A 17,977-nucleotide genomic window follows, 5' to 3' on the forward strand; every position below is an offset into this window, starting at 1 on the left:
TGAAACCTCCATTTGTACACTTTCTGTTGCCCTGCAAATTGGTGGAAGACAGGGCATCCCATCAACCCAAGTCTCATCTTGAAGATGAGTCAATGGGTAGCTGTGACCCATATTAGTTTTTACATAAATAAATAGCATAAAGTACAAATTAAGCCATTCTTCCAAAAACAAATGGAACAGAATCAATAGCTTCTCTTATGGAGCGCCATATTCAAAAATTTGCCAACAATTCCGGGACTTCCCCACAAAATTCCTTTAACAAGTAGAAATTACAGTAAAGTTCCAACATTCTTGGAAAATCCCCTCTACTGAACCGTAACATGAAAATCTAAAATATGAAGAAAAAACAATTGTTGTCTCACATTATTAACGATCCATCCTCACCAGCCCACACTTTGAAAACATAGATAACGACGGCCTCTCCTTCTTTTCTCTCTCCCTATTTCAGCTTTCTTAGAGAAAAGAAAATTTTCAAGGGAGAAAAAGAAATTTGCTTCAAGCTTTATTTTTTTATTTATCTTAAAATATAATGGTTTAGGGGAATTTAGTTTAATTTAATATTATATGTTGTCTCTTTCTTTCTCTATACTCTGCAGCAGTTGGAGAGAGAAAGCTTGATCGAAACAGATCTCTATTCCATCCAACTCGACCCACTCTTCTTTTTCTCTTCCAATTTCGCATCGGTTTCTCGTTCAATTTCTCTTCTTTGTCTTTTCTTCGGTTCCTCTGTTTACATAGAAGGAAAAGAGAAAGGAAAGAAATGGTGGTGGTCTAATTGTTTGCTTTGTTGGTGGAAAATTGAGTTTGCAATTAGGGTTTATGGGTGTTTTGGGAATTAAGCTTTTTATGTGAAAATCCAGTTTGGTTTAAGCGTTTCGAAATTGGAAGAACGAAGAACTGAGAGGTGTTTTTTTTTATGAGAAAGGATTGATTGATTAGAGAAAATATGATAATCAAGCGCAATCTGAAATCCCAAATGCCGAGTCTAAAACGATGCAAACTCGGCGACTCTGTTGGTGAAGATGAAGATAACTCGGGTACAACTCGCAAGAAGCGAAAAATCAACTATTATTATCCTTTGACTCTCCTCGGAGATGTCGCCGCAGGCATAATTCCGGTCAGTCTCCACTATATTATAGCCTCCGGAGAGCTTGAGAAGGGTTTCGCTGCTTCGTGGAACACCGAAGTCTCGTGCTCTCCTGATGAAGTGGAGTCTAAATCCAAACGCTCAGATTCGTCCAAGCCCAAGAACCGAACGGTGGAGATTGCTCGGCCTCCGTTGGTGAGGACATCGAGAGGGCGAGTTCAGGTACTTCCTTCGCGGTTTAACGACTCTGTTATTGAGAGTTGGAAGAAAGAAAGTAAAACTAGCTTACATGATCATAGTTTCGATGAAGATGAAGATGACGATGATTTTGAATGTAAAAAGGATAAGTTCAGTTTTAAATCATCTAAAAATTGTAAGCAAAACGTGAAAAACCAGCGAAACAAGGAAAACAATGGTTATAAAGGGAGAAAATATACTACATTGTGTGAGGAAGATGACAGAGAAGCAGGGTATGGTAGGTCTTCTGGTATTGGGAAGTACTCAAGTTTCCGGAGTTCCTTAACTTCAGTGCATGAGCAGTTAGTTGGAGAGTATGAGAAGAAAGCGAATGGGGTTCTCATTGTTGATTTAACAGCCCAGGGCCAAGCTTCAAGGGAGAATGGTGAGAAGGAAGATGGGTTGTATGGGCCAGAGGATTTCTATTCGGGGGATATAGTGTGGGCAAGGCCAGGGAAGAGGGAACCGTGTTGGCCAGCTATTGTTATTGATCCAATGACACAAGCTCCTGAGCTGGTTTTGAGGTCTTGTATCCCTGAGGCAGCTTGTGTGATGTTCTTCGGACATTCTGGAAATGAGAATCAGAGGGTACTGGTTACTTTATAATTAGAGCTTGTTTATCAGTTTATGTTTGGGAAGTTGTTTACTTGTGCGATTTTCATTAAGTATGTTACTTTAAATGATATTGGACAGGATTATGCATGGGTCAGGCGGGGAATGATTTTCCCATTTGCAGACTTTCTCGACAGGTCTGTAGATCGTTTTTTTCTTGAGGCAATTGATTTTTTATTGTGTAGCTGGTATGTGCTTAGGTAGAGTCTGCTTAGTGTAGGTTCCACGAGCAGCCTGAATTGGCTAGGTGCAAGCCTAGCGATTTCCAGTTGGCAATGGAAGAAGCTCTTCTGGCAGAAGAGGGATTTACTGAGAAGTTGATGGACGATATAAACATCGCAGCTGGGAATCCAGCTTATGATGAATCTGTTCTTAGATGGGGTCAGGAGGCTACTGGGTCAAACCAGGATCTGGGCTATTGCCTTCCTAACCAGGCAAGTTGCTGTGTAAAAAAGTTCAGGCTTTGTTTACTTCTTATCTTTTTTCTTTGGGAACAAATTTTATGACATTTCAAAGGCCTTCACTTACCTTAACTTTTGGAATTCCAGCCACTCTCAGGAAAGAAAGGCTATTTGTTTGTATCTTGTCTTGGGGAATCCGTTTGCATCTTAGCTTTAGTGTAACCTTAGTTCTCTCTCTTTTGGTACTAGTGTTTAGAACAATTTTGAGCTCCTTATTGTTTGACTTAGTTTGCATAAAAATAAATTTCAATAACTTATTTTTATATATTTGTCTAAAACAATTGGGTCATATAGGTTAAGGTGCAGGGTTGAAGTTGTTCCTTCTAGTCTTCAAAGTCTATTGAATGTAATATTTGCAGGGCTTGTTTGGGATATGTAAGGATGCAAGATTTTGTGAAAGCTGTGGCATGACGCTTCCATTTAAAATGGGAAAGAAAATGAAAGCATCAACTCCTGGAGGCCAATTCCTGTGTAAAACATGTGCTAGGGTTTGTGGCTACACCTTTTCTGCTTCTTAAATTATGTTTCCACTGTTTTTTTTCCTTTTGGTACTTTTCAGAACCATATGCATTTTTATTGCAGTTAACAAAATCTAAACATTATTGTGGCATTTGCAAGAAAATTTGGAATCAATCAAACAGTGGGAGTTGGGTAAGGCAACATAGAAACTTGAGTTTTGATTTCTTTTCTTGCTGCTATTGAGCAGATTTATTTTTAATACTAATTTATTGCTCATTTACACTGAGTTAGGTGCGATGTGATGGTTGTAAGGTTTGGGTGCATGCAGAGTGTGACAAAATTTCCAGCCGTCACTTTAAGGTTCATATGTCATACTGTTTATTGTAATTCATTATTTATTTTGACCTAGTGAAGCCAATGAATGAAGTTTGGATTTCCCTAATCAAGTCAAATTTGCTTCTCTAGGATCTGGGGGGCACTGACTATTACTGTCCTGCTTGCAAAGCAAAGTTCAACTTCGAATTATCCAATTCAGAGAAGTGGCAGCCAAAAACTAAGTAAGTCTATTCTATTTTGAAACCAATATTTGTTTCTGTGTGAGTGTATTTGGACTAGGGCAGTGTTACTGCTAGAAGTACTATATGTATCGGAAAATTATTTCAAGGCATTCTGACTGATCCTTTTTTCTTCACCTCTGTGTGCCTAATGCTTTTAAAACCTTTAATGCAGATCCAAGAATAACAACAGTCAACTACTTCTCCCTAATAAGGTTACCATTGTCTGCTGTGGTGTTGAAGGCATATATTACCCAAGCCTCCACTTGTAAGAAAATTCTATTATTAGTGAATAAATTTCTGTTTTCTTTTCCCATCTTGGAATGACATATATATACAAATATATATTTTAAATTCTTCAGCCTGCATGGATGTCTTTGGTCTGTTTTACAAATTGTTCAATAGCAATGTGTTGTTAGAATTTTATTTTCTGAATGCATTTGAAATGATACCATTTCCATTTAATAGTCAGTGATTCCATTCAAGCAAATTTGAGATTGCTACTTCATTTAAATTGTACATTTCATAACAAGTAACTTTACAGTCCTCTGAACTGGGATCTTTATCTAAACTAGGACAAAAAATGCTTAATTTTATTGTCATACAATAACGTCAAAATGCCCTATGCGAATTTTATTTGAGTGTTTAACTAGTTCTACCTGTGAAAAAGAATTTGCCATTCTGAATTTTGACTAGGAGTCTTTATTGATTATGATATCTTCTATTCTAGAGTTGTTTGCAAGTGCGGGTCCTGTGGCTCTGAGAAGCAAGCTCTTAGTGAGTGGGAAAGACACACTGGTTCCAGAGAAAGAAATTGGAGGGTTAGCGTGAAGGTGAAAGGTTCCTTGCTGCCATTAGAACAATGGGTTTGTGCAACCTTTGGACCCTTCTTTTTCCTTTCAGTTCTACATTTCTTATCTGTCCTCGTACTCCATGTCTTTGGATGTAGAAAAAATTTAGAAAAGTGGATTCCACATAACTGAGATCCGTGTAGAAGATGGCATTCCATTCTATTCTATTTCACATAAGAAAGAAACTTTTGGTGGACTTTAAGCTGAACTTTATTCTGGAAGGGAAAATGCTGGCCCCAAGTTCTGAAACTTTTACGTCATACTTTTTATACCTCTACTAATAAAGGAGTCTACTTCCCAGAAAGATGTGTCATTATTTTCCTTTTGTTATCTTTTTGGGCTTTGTTTGTACATCCTTCCAAATTATATATTGATAGCTTCATGTCTAAACTTGCAGATGCTTCAGTTAGCAGAGTACCATGCAAATGCTACCTCCTCTGCTAAGCCTCCTAAACGACCATCACTACGAGAGAGGAAGCAGAAGTTGCTTGCCTTTTTGCAGGGTATTCTTGTTGGCGTTGAAATAGTAATTTCATGTGTGCTTACTTTTTTCATTTATGGGTGTGGGGTTATGGTAGTTATTACATTTGTTGTGACAGAAAAATATGAACCGGTTCGTGCTAAGTGGACAACTGAACGATGTGCTGTATGCAGATGGGTTGAAGATTGGGATTACAACAAAATTATTATTTGCAACAGGTAGTTTCAAGTACTGTTTTTTTCCCTTTTGGTGTGCTTAAATAAATTGTTGTATAAAGGCATTGAGTTCTGGTTCCTTATAACTGTCTTTTTTTCTGACATATAATTGACAGTTAAAAAGCAGTCTCCTGCTTCTAAAATAACATTGATCTTAAGGTAATGAAATGTCAAAAGTATAATGCTGATCTTTTCCATGCTTTTATATCTCCTTGTTATGACTGTAAGATCTGTCCTAGCTTTTGATTGTCCATTTTCAGCTTCATATTTATGGGCAGTGAATGGCATTTGAGTTCCAACATCCAGTTATTATCATTATTTGAGTTCTAATCCCATGCTTAGTAGACAAAATAATATTTCTTTGTTGGTATTTACGGCAGAGCAAATCATATTTATTATAAAGTTGATTTTCTTCTAATCAGATGTCAAATTGCCGTGCATCAAGAATGTTATGGAGCAAGAAATGTTCGGGATTTCACTTCATGGGTTTGTAAAGCCTGCGAAACTCCTGAAGTTACTCGAGAATGTTGCCTTTGTCCAGTCAAAGGTATAATCTGTAGATATCTCCATTTCTTGTCTTTTGGTTCCAGCTGGATCAGGCTCCCTGTTTCACTTCTTGTGAAAAGTGATGTTTGTGTGGATAATTGCGTATTTCCTTCAACTCTCTTAGATATGCATTTCCAAACTTATTTTTAGAGCTTCTTATGCTTTAGTTCTTACCATCAGGTGGTTTAATTGCAATCTAGCAGCTAGTTTCCATACCTGTTTTTGTTCAATGTAGTCTCTGTTGATTATTATTAACTTATGCGGTTTTCCCCCATTTTAGGAGGTGCTTTGAAGCCAACTGATATTGAAACATTGTGGGTTCATGTTACTTGTGCTTGGTTTCAACCTGAAGTATCTTTTGCAAGTGATGAAAAGATGGAACCTGCTCTTGGAATCTTGAGCATTCCATCAGATTCCTTTGTGAAGGTATATTAAGATAATAAATACCCATATTCATTTCTTTTTAGAGCATGATCTTAGGCAAGTTGATAGCTCCTTGTTTCACACTTGGCGTGGTGGTTGGGACTGCTGCATCTCAAGAAACTGAAGGATTTATTGTTGTGCAGAAGTTTTAGTTCATATTCATTAAATAGTCATCAGAACCTGGAACTCAGGGTTTTCCTTTTGGCAGAGACTTTAACCAATTGAGTAAATAATATTACCATCAATCTATTTTATGAGATATTTTTGCAATTTTTTCTACCATTTCTTTATATAAAATTTGTTGGTAGAGTGAACAATCTTTTGCATTCCTATACCACATATGCATGCTTGAGAAGGGGTCCTCTGAAAGTATAATCTTTTTTTGGCGTAAATTGACTAGATCTTTATATATATATATATGTATATCAGTGTTAAATCTGCTAAAACATCCCAGCTATTTGTAACTATTTGTATTGTGGTTCTGTTTTGTTTTCGTTTTTGGGCATGGAGACGGATTTCTTATCTGATTGCTATTCATTAACATAAACTTGTGAATATGACTTGTTTACATGAACTACAGATTTGTGTTATTTGCAAGCAAATCCATGGTTCTTGCACAAAATGTTGCAAGTGTTCAACATATTACCATGCCATGTGTGCATCAAGAGCTGGTTACTGCATGGAGGTAAGTTACTTTTAGCTGATTTTCCACCTAATACTTGCAGTGTCATTTTCTTTAATCAACGTAATATGCTCCCTGTTTGGCATCTACCTTGAATTTCCTTTGATTCTATGATATCATTCTAATGTTTATGTATGTCTAAGCTATCTCGTCCATTCATGCCATAGAAGAAAAGATATTTCACGTTTACAAATCAAGATTTAAATCCTTTTTGGTGCAAATCAATAGTTTAGCAAGTTTGTACAAGATCTAGCTGGTTTTGGATCAAGCCTTAGAATTTCAAAAACTTCACAAGTTCACATTAGAATTTCAAATTCATTACATAAAACAATAATCATAGAGAGAGAACTTGAAAAACCTATAAAATTATGTTTATTTACATAGATAGGTATTGTCAAAATTCCGCTCAATTAGTATATTGAGTCTGTTCTGTTTTCATGTGGATGTACTTGGGATTTAACTTGTCAAGATCATCGAGTTGATCACTTGCTATCACTTCATAGCTTCTTCTGTTCTGTTTAAATTGCAGTTGCATTGCTTGGAGAAAAATGGCAGACAAATAACAAAAAAGGTGTCATATTGTGCATATCACCGGTATGCTTTAAGTATATCTGCTGAGTTTCTCTTTTTGAGCAATTTCTTATATGCTAATCTTTGGTTCTTGTTTTTGTACTTGTTTCAATTTTGTGAAGTGCTCCAAATCCAGACACTGTTTTAATCATACAAACCCCTCTAGGGGTCTTCTCTGGCAAGAAGAAGAGTGGATCAAGGCTAATTTCTTCAAAAAGAGTGAAAATTGAAGAGGTTCCAACTGTAGAAACTACTGATGTTGAGCCGTTTTCTGCTGCTAGGTGCCGGGTCTTCAAAAGATCAAACAATAATAGAAAGGTAAACTTACAAGAAAGTTTGAAATGTTCATGCATTTTATCTTGGGGGTATCGGTTTGCCTGATTTCATTCCTGGTATATTCTTGGGCTGTGTAGTTGTCTGAGTTTTTGCCAAGATGATTCCCCTCCTCTTCCTTTCCTAGTGGAATGATTTTGAAAACTGGTGGTTTAGGATTCAAAACTTTTAAGGCTGCCTTCTGTTTTTAATGTAAATGGAAAAAGAGGAGGAAGGAAAAGGAAGCATCAGATTTTGCTTCTTTTCCAAGTCAATCTTTTCCCTCACTGTTGCTTTATGTATTCATTTCTGAACCACAGCCAGAAAAATGGTTCAAGCTTCTCAAGTTCTCTCACTGTATTATTTTGATCTCATTAATATTTTTTCTTTACTTAGAGAACTGAAGAGGAAGCTGTTGCCCACCGATTAATGAGACCTTGCCATCATCCTTTAAGCACTATACAGAGTTTGAATACGTTCAGGGTAAATTTTTCTCCTTCCTAAAATCTATGAGTTTGTTTACAGTTTTAGCCCTTTGAATTTGAATTCCAATAGAAATAAATCCTTTGTTAATATCCATGATTGATCATTTCATTTAACAGATGGTTGAAGAGCCTACAGGTTTTTCATCTTTCAGGGATCGACTCTACCACTTGCAGGCAAATCTCTTTTCTTTTTATTTTTATTTTTTTCTTCTAAGCACTTAATATTCTGATCAGTTTGCTAAATAATGCGTGCATATAATACATGCAGAGAACTGAAAATGATCGAGTTTGCTTCGGTAGATCTGGTATACATGGGTGGGGTCTCTTTGCCCGTAGAAATATTCAAGAAGGGGAAATGGTATTATTAATGAAAAATTTGTTTTTGCTCAATTTTTTTTAATTCCTCAGGGTTTTGATAGCTATTGTCTAGGGTTCCCCTTATAAATTCATTATACAAAGGTCCACGGACTTGTGGATGGACTTACATATGCCTCATTCTGTTTTGGTTGCATTGGGTTTCTGATTTCAAGAGTTTATTGATAACTGATATAAAGAACCTTAATGACTCGTTTGGTTACTCATGTAATATAAGGATTAAGGTTATTTATTACATATGTATTACAATAGTTAGACATAAAATAAAGAATGGTTAGTACAAATTTTAACTTGAAATTAGAAAGATGAGTAAAACTGTTGTAAAAAATAAGACTGCTTCAAACTAAACAAAAATTTTTCCTGTTCTCCCAAAATAAGCCATGTGAGTAAAGTGGGTATCATAGTAATTAGATTAAAGCTTAAAATAATGTTTGCGATTCTGTTTTTATCTTGCATGTGGAATGGGATTCTAATTAAAATTGCCGGACACAACATATCTTCAGATAGCAACTAAATCATTCAAACAGGATCCTGGACAACTTGGTATTGGGCAGTGACATTTTACACTGTAGAGAATCCCTGCAAACCTTGTATTTTTGAACAATGGGAACATTAGCATTTTCTGGTTGTCTGAAAACGGAAATATGTATTTACATGGCAGTGAAGCTTTTCTTTTTTTTTTTTTTTCAGGTTCTTGAATACCGTGGGGAACAAGTGAGGAGAAGTATTGCCGATCTAAGAGAAGCACGCTACAGAATAGAAGGAAAGGACTGCTATGTAAGATGATTTTCTTTGTACAGTTGGGAAATGTTTCTACTAATTTTCATGCAAATGGGTTTAGGTTAGTCCAAAATATTTGAGTTGAAAATCTTTCGCAACTCTGGTGCTGAATGCTACCAAGTTTATTATTTTGAAGCGTTTAGAAGTGTTAGTTCCTCCGATCACTTGTACCTTAGCTCTTTGCACCTATGTTATTCTTGAGACTGAATTGTGGGAACAACATATGTTGCAGTTATTCAAGATAAGTGAAGAAGTAGTGGTGGATGCCACTGACAAAGGGAACATAGCACGATTAATCAATCATTCGGTAAATCACTTTCTTTTGCTTTCACTAGCCTAGAGTTGAATCTTTTTGCTCTTTTACTGCGTTATAATCTATATCACTCTTGCAGTGCATGCCTAACTGCTATGCGAGGATTATGAGTGTGGGTGATGATGAGAGTCGGATTGTTCTTATCGCCAAGACTAATGTGTCTGCCGGAGATGAGCTAACGTATCTATCCCACATACTCTCTTGCTCTCTTGCAGGTGTATAGTGATTATTGGTTAATTTTTTTTAATGCTTGGTTAACACTTTGGCAGGTATGACTACTTGTTTGATCCTGATGAACCAGAGGAATTCAAAGTTCCCTGTCTGTGTAAGGCTCCAAATTGTCGAAAATTCATGAATTAGTAGTATATATACTCAGCGTAGCATCAATTGTTTCCCCGCAAGGACCGCTAACTCAATTCCCCATAGCAAAGGAGAATCTCTGTCATTACATATACACCCAATTCTCAAATTTTTGCCCAAAAAAAAAAATGAAAATGTATCTTTCTTTCCTTCTTTTTTAATAACAGATTTTATGTTTAATTAAACCAGAGATTTCCCAGTTGCTGTTCAAGCACTTGTGTATATTTTGTTGATGCTTACTTTCGCCATATTGTTGAATGCTAACCCATTTTTTAAAATATATGTTTTTTCTTTAATAATAATAAACAATTTGGATTGACTCTAAACTTGTTTCGCACACAGCAATTTAAAAGTTATGAGTTCAAATGTGAATAAACATGTAATATTTTTTCATTTAGTTAGTTTGAAGTTTTGAGAGTTTATGGTTAGTTTAAAAAAAATCAGATGTTAACTTAGTTTAAAAATAAAAAAAATTATTTAATGGAATTTATATTTATGTCTTTCGAAAATTAAAATAATAAATCATTATATGTATATGTTAGTCCAAAAATTAGTTAATAGTATGATTACTTATTGAATAACAAAAAAAAAAAAAAAAACACCATATGCAACTTTATTTAACTGTTCTAGTGTTCCATATTTATTAGGTTATTCTTTCTCTAATACTTAGCATAATTTTCTTCTTATTATATGTTGGTCATTGATCAAGTTTATTTTCATCTGGATCTATATAATTAATATTTTTAAGATCTCTTTTTCTATGTACTTTTTGAAGTATGAATGATTTCAAATTCATTTATAAATGAAGTTATGAAGCTGAGAATATATTAGTGCGATCTAACCTTTTAGTACGATCCAACCTTATTTATTTATACTATATTAAGGTGATGTTACTAAGCATTTTATCAAATCAAATTACAAATGATTGTATTAAGCATATATTATTTTAGATCAAATTATGATTATGGTTCCTCTACATAATATCAAAATAGTTGGTACTATTAATTATTATGGTCAAAATGTTGAGGTCGAATTCTTTCTTAAAATATTCATTCTAACTTTATGCTGAAATATATATTTGTGTTAGAAAAATATTTTTAGAGAAATTCACATAATCATTTTAATCGAAATAATTAAGAATATTAAATATTTGAACTAACTAATGTTATTACAAAATAGATGATTAAATTATGTCAAATTAAAATATAAATACTAAATCTCAAAAGCAAATATAGTAAAGAGTTCGAAACAGTAATTTTATAGTTATCTTATAATAATTAAGAAAAAAAAAAGTCCGGTTAGTTAATAATTATCTTATAATAATTGAGTCTGGTCTGTTAGCCCAATTACTAACTACTAAAAAGAAAATTTATTTTTTTTCCATTGCCGGGAATTGAACCCGGGTCTCCTGGGTGAAAGCCAGATATCCTAACCACTGGACGACAATGGATTGGCTGTCGATGTTACTAAAAAGATAACCAAAAAATTTCCTTGTTAAATTCATCATTTTCTATTATTTAACAACACAACATAAATATCAAATTTTAAAAATTACAAAGAATTTCAGAAAAGAACAAAAAAAAAAAAACACACAATTATATTAAAAAACGAGCTTAAAAACCAACCCAAACTCAATCGTACTAAAAAATGAGTATGTGAAAGAGTATTGCCAAGGTCCCTTTTAACTTATTCAAACTGCCAACTTTCCTTTACTTTTTATGTTTCCTACCCTCACATGAATGTTCCTATTTGTTAGATGAGTTGACAACAAATATATAGTGCTAAAGTAATATAATTATCTTTTAACTTTTGTACTTTCATAAAAGTATTTTTTAATTAAATAAAATATATTTGATATTTTTTTATCTTTTATTATTTAATTGACTTTATTTTACAAAGCTTATTTATATTTTAATTAATAATGTTTTAGTTTTAATTAATATTAATTTACTTAATTAAGTTTAATTGTTAATTCCATACATTAGGAATATAAATATACGTTTAATTAAGTTGAAAGTGGTAAATATTTATTTTGAATATTATTTGGATGAGTAAGTTGAAAAATGATTTAATTTGATAAAAAATTGAAATAAGGATCAAATTGTAAAATTTGTAATTTTTCAATTCTAAGGGTTTGAGTAGTGAAATTTGAAACATTGATGTAGTAATTAATTATATGATTATGGAATATGAAAATTTGAAAGTTGAGCATAAAATAGTAAATTTTAAAACTATAGGGTTAAATTCTAAAGATTTCAAAACTTGAGTTTTAGGACTAATTTACATTATTTGAGGATTTACAATTTTGAAAAATAGAATATGAAAGTTTAACTCTTCAAAAATCAAAGACTAATTTTTGGAAATTTTGACAATTTTAGTTGTAAAGACTAAATTATAAAATCTAGAAATTTTAGAAAATGAACTATTTTGCAAAACTGTACAAAATGAGGTTTTGGACTAAACTCTAGAATAAGAAAATTTGTTTATGAAGAATTAAATTATAGACTAGTAAAATTTAGATTTCAATAACTAAATCATAAAAAATAAAATTAAAATATAAAAATTATTTTCTTCAATAATAAAGAGAGCTTCTTTTTTATTTCTTTAACAGTGAACAGAACGTTATCAATTAAGAGAAAAAAACCCTAAAATAATGAAGTAAGACTCTAAATCTAAAAACATGCAAGTGAGACTTTTAATTAACGTGGGACCACCAATCATGGAACTGTCTTTTTCTTTTCCTCCCATCCTCCAAGATGGATGGCAACTGGCTAACATCCTTTCGGAGTTGGGACCCTTTTTAACACATCTCTCATCATCGTTTTGACATTAAAACAAACACATGGTGGAATTAGCTCACACCTCAAAATTACTCTTAATATCTGCATGTGTATTTACCCTTTTGGACCATAAAAAGTCTTTCGTCTCTTTTCTATTTTTAAACAACTCGTATTTAATTTGGTTTTGTTGAAAAAAATAAAAGTCTGTTGTCTTTCTTCATGAAATTAGGATGCATGATCAAATCTCAACTACTAAATAGGAAAATCATGTATTTTAATGTATTCGAACCTATATTCTTCTGTATTAGTAATAATGTCTATGCCAATCGAGTCAAGATTCAATTGGCATATTTGTCAAAATTACCTACATTATATATCTTTTTATTTTTATCTAAAATTTATAATTTTGTTTCAGACAATTCTTTTAAGAATATATAAAGGTTTAACCCACAAATTAATATCTATTTTTTTTGTCATAAGTGGTACTTAAATTAATTTTTTATTTCAAGTTGGTCTTCTATTAGTTCAACAATTAATCAAATTGTAAAGTTTATTTTTAAAAAAAATATTTAACCCACAAATTAGAACCTAAGCTATACCTTTGCCTAAATTTTTTTGTCACAAGATGTACATAAACTATTCTCTCGTTACTCATTTTATACCAAAATATTATATCCATAAAAAATTCAGACAAATAAAAACCGCCACGTCCTATACACTTTAAAAATTAATTCTTGTATTTCTTTTTTTATTATTTTACATTATTTCACTCTTTATTTGTTTTATTCTATGTTTTTCTTTCTTCTTCTTTTATAATGTCAGACAAAGAAAGAAATGCTCGAAATTCGCCCTCCCAAAATCAAAACGCTAGAGATAATTCTATTTTTAAATTCATCTCTTGCTTGTTCGATTTGATGAGATCGAAAAAATTCTTTTATTGATCCAAATTAGTCATTTTCAAAATTAAACCTACTGGTTGAACTAAGAATCAATTAGAGTACCAGTCCAAAAATAGGGGTTGAATTACTTAACCCACAAACAGATATAAATCAATCGAATGGAGTTAAAAAATAGCTTGAATTTGTTCAACAAATTTTATCTTTTCACTAAATATTTTTATTTTTATTTACATAAATTATTTAATAAGGCCCCAAAAGCCAAGCGACGAATAATTAAATAGAACAAATAAAAGGAAAAAACAATGTATTTTGGTGATTCCCCATTGAATTTGATTTGTGTCACGTAAACCAAGCAACACAAGGACCACCAAATAATTAATGAAAATATTAATATACAACTAATTAATAATTATTTATTAAATATTAAAATGAATTAATAAAATAAAACCCAATTCACCGATAATAAGCGTAAGACCTTAATCAATGATTAAAAATATAAAATAACTTTAAAACTCGTGATTAATATTTACTCTAAAATATAGCGATCGAATGTGAAGGGCTTATTAATTAAATAAATAATGGTAAGACAACTTATGCATTGTTGTTATTGACCTTGAATGTGATGAAATAATTAATTAAACGGAGCTTACAAAATATGGTGTAGGAGACAGAAGCTTTTACTTTTACTTCTTTATTCGTCGATGAAAGTAATGTAAGGAATTTCGTAATCCAGCTTCAACTTGAAATGTCAATGGAGCCATTACCTATGTCTTTTCTTTCTTTTTCCATCCATATTCGTACATTCAATATTATAATATTCGATTGAGTATTAGTTCGATTAGTATCGGTATTATTACCAGTGTAGGAAAATATGAGTTTAAGTGCGCTAAAATGTATTATCTTTCGGGTTGAGGAGGGACTATAGATAGTTCTGAGCATTGAATCAAAAAAAGTAAATATTATAAGAACCTATAATGAAATCAATGTTGAAAAAATAATGTTATAATAATTTATTAATAGAATAACAATAATTATTTTGTACATGAATAGTGAATTCTTTTCAACTATATGTAACTATAGGTAGTGGTGAGTATTCAATCGAGTCGAGTCGAATCGAGTCAAAAAATTTCGAGTCAGTTGAGTTGACAAATTCTATTTTAGCAACTAAACTCAATTTGAATTTTTTTCGAATCAGATCGAATCGAGTCAAAAAAGTTCGAATCAAGTTGAGTTGAGTTAACAAATCCTATTATTTATACTCAATGTTGCGTTTATATGAACCGATTATTTAACTAGTAAACGAAGTATAAAATTATTTAACTACATAAACAATATAATGATTTTGCCTTTTAACTTAAAGAGTAAATATTTGTCAAAACAACGTAGTTTTACTTTTTAACTTAAATATGGTTTTGACTTTTAACTTTAGAAAAGGTAAACATTTATCAAAACGACGTAGTTTTGCCTTTTCTTATTCGGATTTTGGATAACTCAAATTATGTAATTCATATTCGAGTTAAACTGAAAAACTTAATTTTTTATTCGAGTTGATCTAAATAACTTGATTAACTCAAATAACTCGAATTATTTAATTCAAAATGTTTATATATAAGATTATTATCCTATGTATTGGCAATAGAATAAAAAAAAATCACAACTAGAATTAACAAGGAGGAGAAAATGGAGGGGATAAGGCCTAGCTCGTTCGTGCAGGGTGGAGAGTCAATGAAGGTAAGGAAGAAGGAAATGAGGAGGAAAAAGCAAGTAGCTTGGAGAGATCCCCTTTCTCTTGTGTGTTTGAGCTTATATAAAGGTTGTCATTTGTCTTTAAGCATGAGATGATAGGTGAGTCTATTCGTCTTTGAGACCATTCATCTTTGAACGAGGGTGTCTTGTAAGGGGTCACGACAAAGGGTTGTTTTGAGGGGTTCAATGTGGACCACCTATGGGTCTTGCCGCATGTCCCTTGTTGGTAATGTATAATAATTGCCCCCTTCCCCAGTCAAGGGGAAGGTTATAAAGTGACCTATCTTGATACCATTTTGAGGATTGATTATGTGTGAAGTGACAGCATTGAACTCACATTTGTGAGGGCTCATTGACGAGTTCTCGGAGGGTTTGATACTCCAATGGTCTATAGGGCGTTGAGAAATGGTGCCAATTAATAACTTTGTGGTTAGATCTTGTAACACTTTCACCTATCCCGATGCCAAAACATCATTCCTGAAACATAGTTAAAGTGAAGTAAAACTTGTCAAAACATTCAGGAATTATATTAGAATTATAAAACATATATAAAACCATTTAAAAAATGGAAAAGCTAATCATGCATACATTCATCCAAAAGATAGCCAACCAAAATAAACAAAATAGTAGTAACCAATATTACCATTACAACTTATAGCAATATAGAACAAGTATATATGTATACCTAGATGACTTCTTTAGTACATGCTCCTCGATGATAGTAATGTGTAATTAATGATCCCTCAATAATTAATATTTCTTTTATACTTTAATTTAAGCTTAATTAATCAAAGTTAATTAGTTAAACTTAAATTAACTAAGCCTTAATCAATAATCAATCAAATTTAGTGGATATTAACATACTTCTCCACTAATTGATGAATTAAAATGGTTTATTTTCTATTTTAAACCTTTTGCAATAAAAAAAAACTATAGTGATAAGATTTTTACAATTTAATTCTTATACCTTAATTAACTATTAAATCAACAAATTTACAAGACTAAACTTTAATATATTTCTATACTATCCTCGTTTAATTATTAATATTTTCTATACCATTGAAAATCGGAATGTTACTAATTAATTCTATTTTCAAACTTCATTGCTTGCTTGCTCTACCTAATGGGATCGAAAAACTATTTCATTGATTAAAATCAATGTTTTTAGAGCTAGATTAGGAATTGATCGGGGTACTGATCCAAAGATAGGGGTTGAACCGGTTGACTTGCCAACAATATAAACTGACTGAACTAAGGTAAAAAAAAAAACCCAATTGAACCGATTTTCTCTATTTTTGAAATATTTTATATGAATTTTTTGATAATTTATTTGATTAAACCGAATGAGCTGATCAAATTGAGAATTGATGGCTTGACCGGTTAGACCATCAATGTAGTTATGAAGAAATTAAAAAAAAAAGTAACAAAGTAAAAAGAAAAAGAAAATATATATACCAATATATATACCAACTTGGAAAAAGAACATTTTAGATACCACTTGTGATAATAAAAAAGTTTAGGTATCAAAATGGTAAAAAAGACATAGTTTAGGTGCTAATTTGTGGGTTAAGATTCTTTTAAAATAAACTTAGAGCTAGTTTATTAATGGTGTTGAGAAGTATTTTTGAGAAGATAAAATGTCAATTTTAGATATGATTTTGTAAAGTAAAAAATTTAACCATGAGAAAAAATATAAATTCATTGAAAAATACTTTTCCAAAAGCCAAAAGCTAAAAATTTTGACTTTTTAATTTAGGTTAAAATCCCAGTTTAAAATCAAAGTTTAGTTTGAAAATGTACTTGTTTATCAAATTTTTTGGTTTGAAATCAAGATTTGGGTTGAAAAGTATTTCAATCTCAATGATAAACAAAATCTTAACGGTTTCATTAACGGTTTGATTAGCAGATACCAAAATAAATAAAAAATTGTATAATTTAAATACCAATTTATAAGTTAAACAAAAAATCAATTTTCTAAAAATTAATTTCATTGAGCCTTAAATAATATCTAAATTTGATCAGCATCTAAGGGTGCCTTTAGAATTAGACCTGTTCATTGGTTGGGTCACCTGACCTAACCCGAAGGCCCGCCCAAAATGTGAGAGGATTTAGACAAAAATATAGGCCTGAAAAATAGACTTGGACAAAAAAGGTCCGTTTAAAAAATGGGTCAGGACTCAGATAAGGCATTTTTGGCCTGACCCGGCTCGAATCCACTAAAGGACAAAAAAAATCTGTTTTTATTTTTATTTTTTTAATATTATTTTCTTGTTATTTTCTCCCTATTTTGCTACCATTTTACTATTATGTTACTACTATTTTGTTGTTATTGTTTTGATATTGTATAAAACTTATTTTATTGTTAATTTTGTTATTATTTTAAAGACATTTGTTAATTTTGTTATTATTTTAAAGGTATTTACTTGTTAAGTTGTATTTATATTAGTGTTATTTAAGTATACATATTTTTTAAAATTTATTTTCAATTTGTTAGGAAATATTTATTTTGATGAATTATATATATTTTAAAATTATATAAAAATAATATAAAAATAATATAAAATTAATATGAGTAAATTTGTTGGGCTTAGATTTAGCATTTTTATCCGAATTAGACTTGGGCAAAATTTTAGGCCCGGCTTAAAAAGCCTAAATTTTAGTTGAGCTTAGCCTAGTTTCAAATTGGTACATCTCTATTAGAATAGACTGTACATTTACCTTGAAAAAGTTAAAAATAATAATTATAAAA

The 17,977-nt window shown here is 31.7% G+C and overlaps 1 protein-coding gene and 1 non-coding gene across 2 annotated transcripts; one reads left to right on the plus strand and one right to left on the minus strand.

The window, feature by feature from the left end:
• On the plus strand, nucleotides 1–10,129 carry LOC108460999 (histone-lysine N-methyltransferase ATX4-like). The gene is made up of 23 exons (XM_017760745.2): nucleotides 1–1,912; nucleotides 2,018–2,073; nucleotides 2,157–2,370; nucleotides 2,757–2,885; nucleotides 2,980–3,048; nucleotides 3,148–3,216; nucleotides 3,322–3,413; nucleotides 3,586–3,678; nucleotides 4,141–4,276; nucleotides 4,659–4,764; nucleotides 4,861–4,960; nucleotides 5,380–5,504; nucleotides 5,784–5,929; nucleotides 6,507–6,611; nucleotides 7,138–7,202; nucleotides 7,301–7,496; nucleotides 7,887–7,973; nucleotides 8,093–8,149; nucleotides 8,244–8,333; nucleotides 9,041–9,127; nucleotides 9,363–9,437; nucleotides 9,523–9,623; nucleotides 9,713–10,129. The coding sequence occupies exons 1-23, from the start codon at nucleotides 947–949 to the stop codon at nucleotides 9,801–9,803; spliced, it is 3,255 nt and encodes a 1,084-aa protein (XP_017616234.1). The 5' UTR covers nucleotides 1–946; the 3' UTR covers nucleotides 9,804–10,129.
• Nucleotides 10,130–11,181: 1,052 nt separating this feature from the next.
• On the minus strand, nucleotides 11,182–11,253 carry TRNAE-UUC (transfer RNA glutamic acid (anticodon UUC)). The gene has a single exon. It is a non-coding gene; the product is annotated as a tRNA-Glu (tRNA).
• Between the last annotated feature and the right edge of the window lie 6,724 nt (nucleotides 11,254–17,977).

Source organism: Gossypium arboreum, chromosome 4 (assembly GCF_025698485.1).
Source record: "Gossypium arboreum isolate Shixiya-1 chromosome 4, ASM2569848v2, whole genome shotgun sequence".
NCBI classification, from domain to species: Eukaryota; Viridiplantae; Streptophyta; class Magnoliopsida; order Malvales; family Malvaceae; genus Gossypium; species Gossypium arboreum.

Excerpts from the sequence above, each read along its gene's own strand:
- LOC108460999 (XM_017760745.2), top strand. The coding sequence starts at position 947 with ATGATAATCAAGCGCAATCTGAAATCCCAAATGCCGAGTCTAAAACGA. Across the intron at positions 2,074-2,156 it reads TTTGCAGACTTTCTCGACAG|GTTCCACGAGCAGCCTGAAT; the intron begins GTCTGTAGATCG and ends TGCTTAGTGTAG. Across the intron at positions 8,334-9,040 it reads ATATTCAAGAAGGGGAAATG|GTTCTTGAATACCGTGGGGA; the intron begins GTATTATTAATG and ends TTTTTTTTTCAG.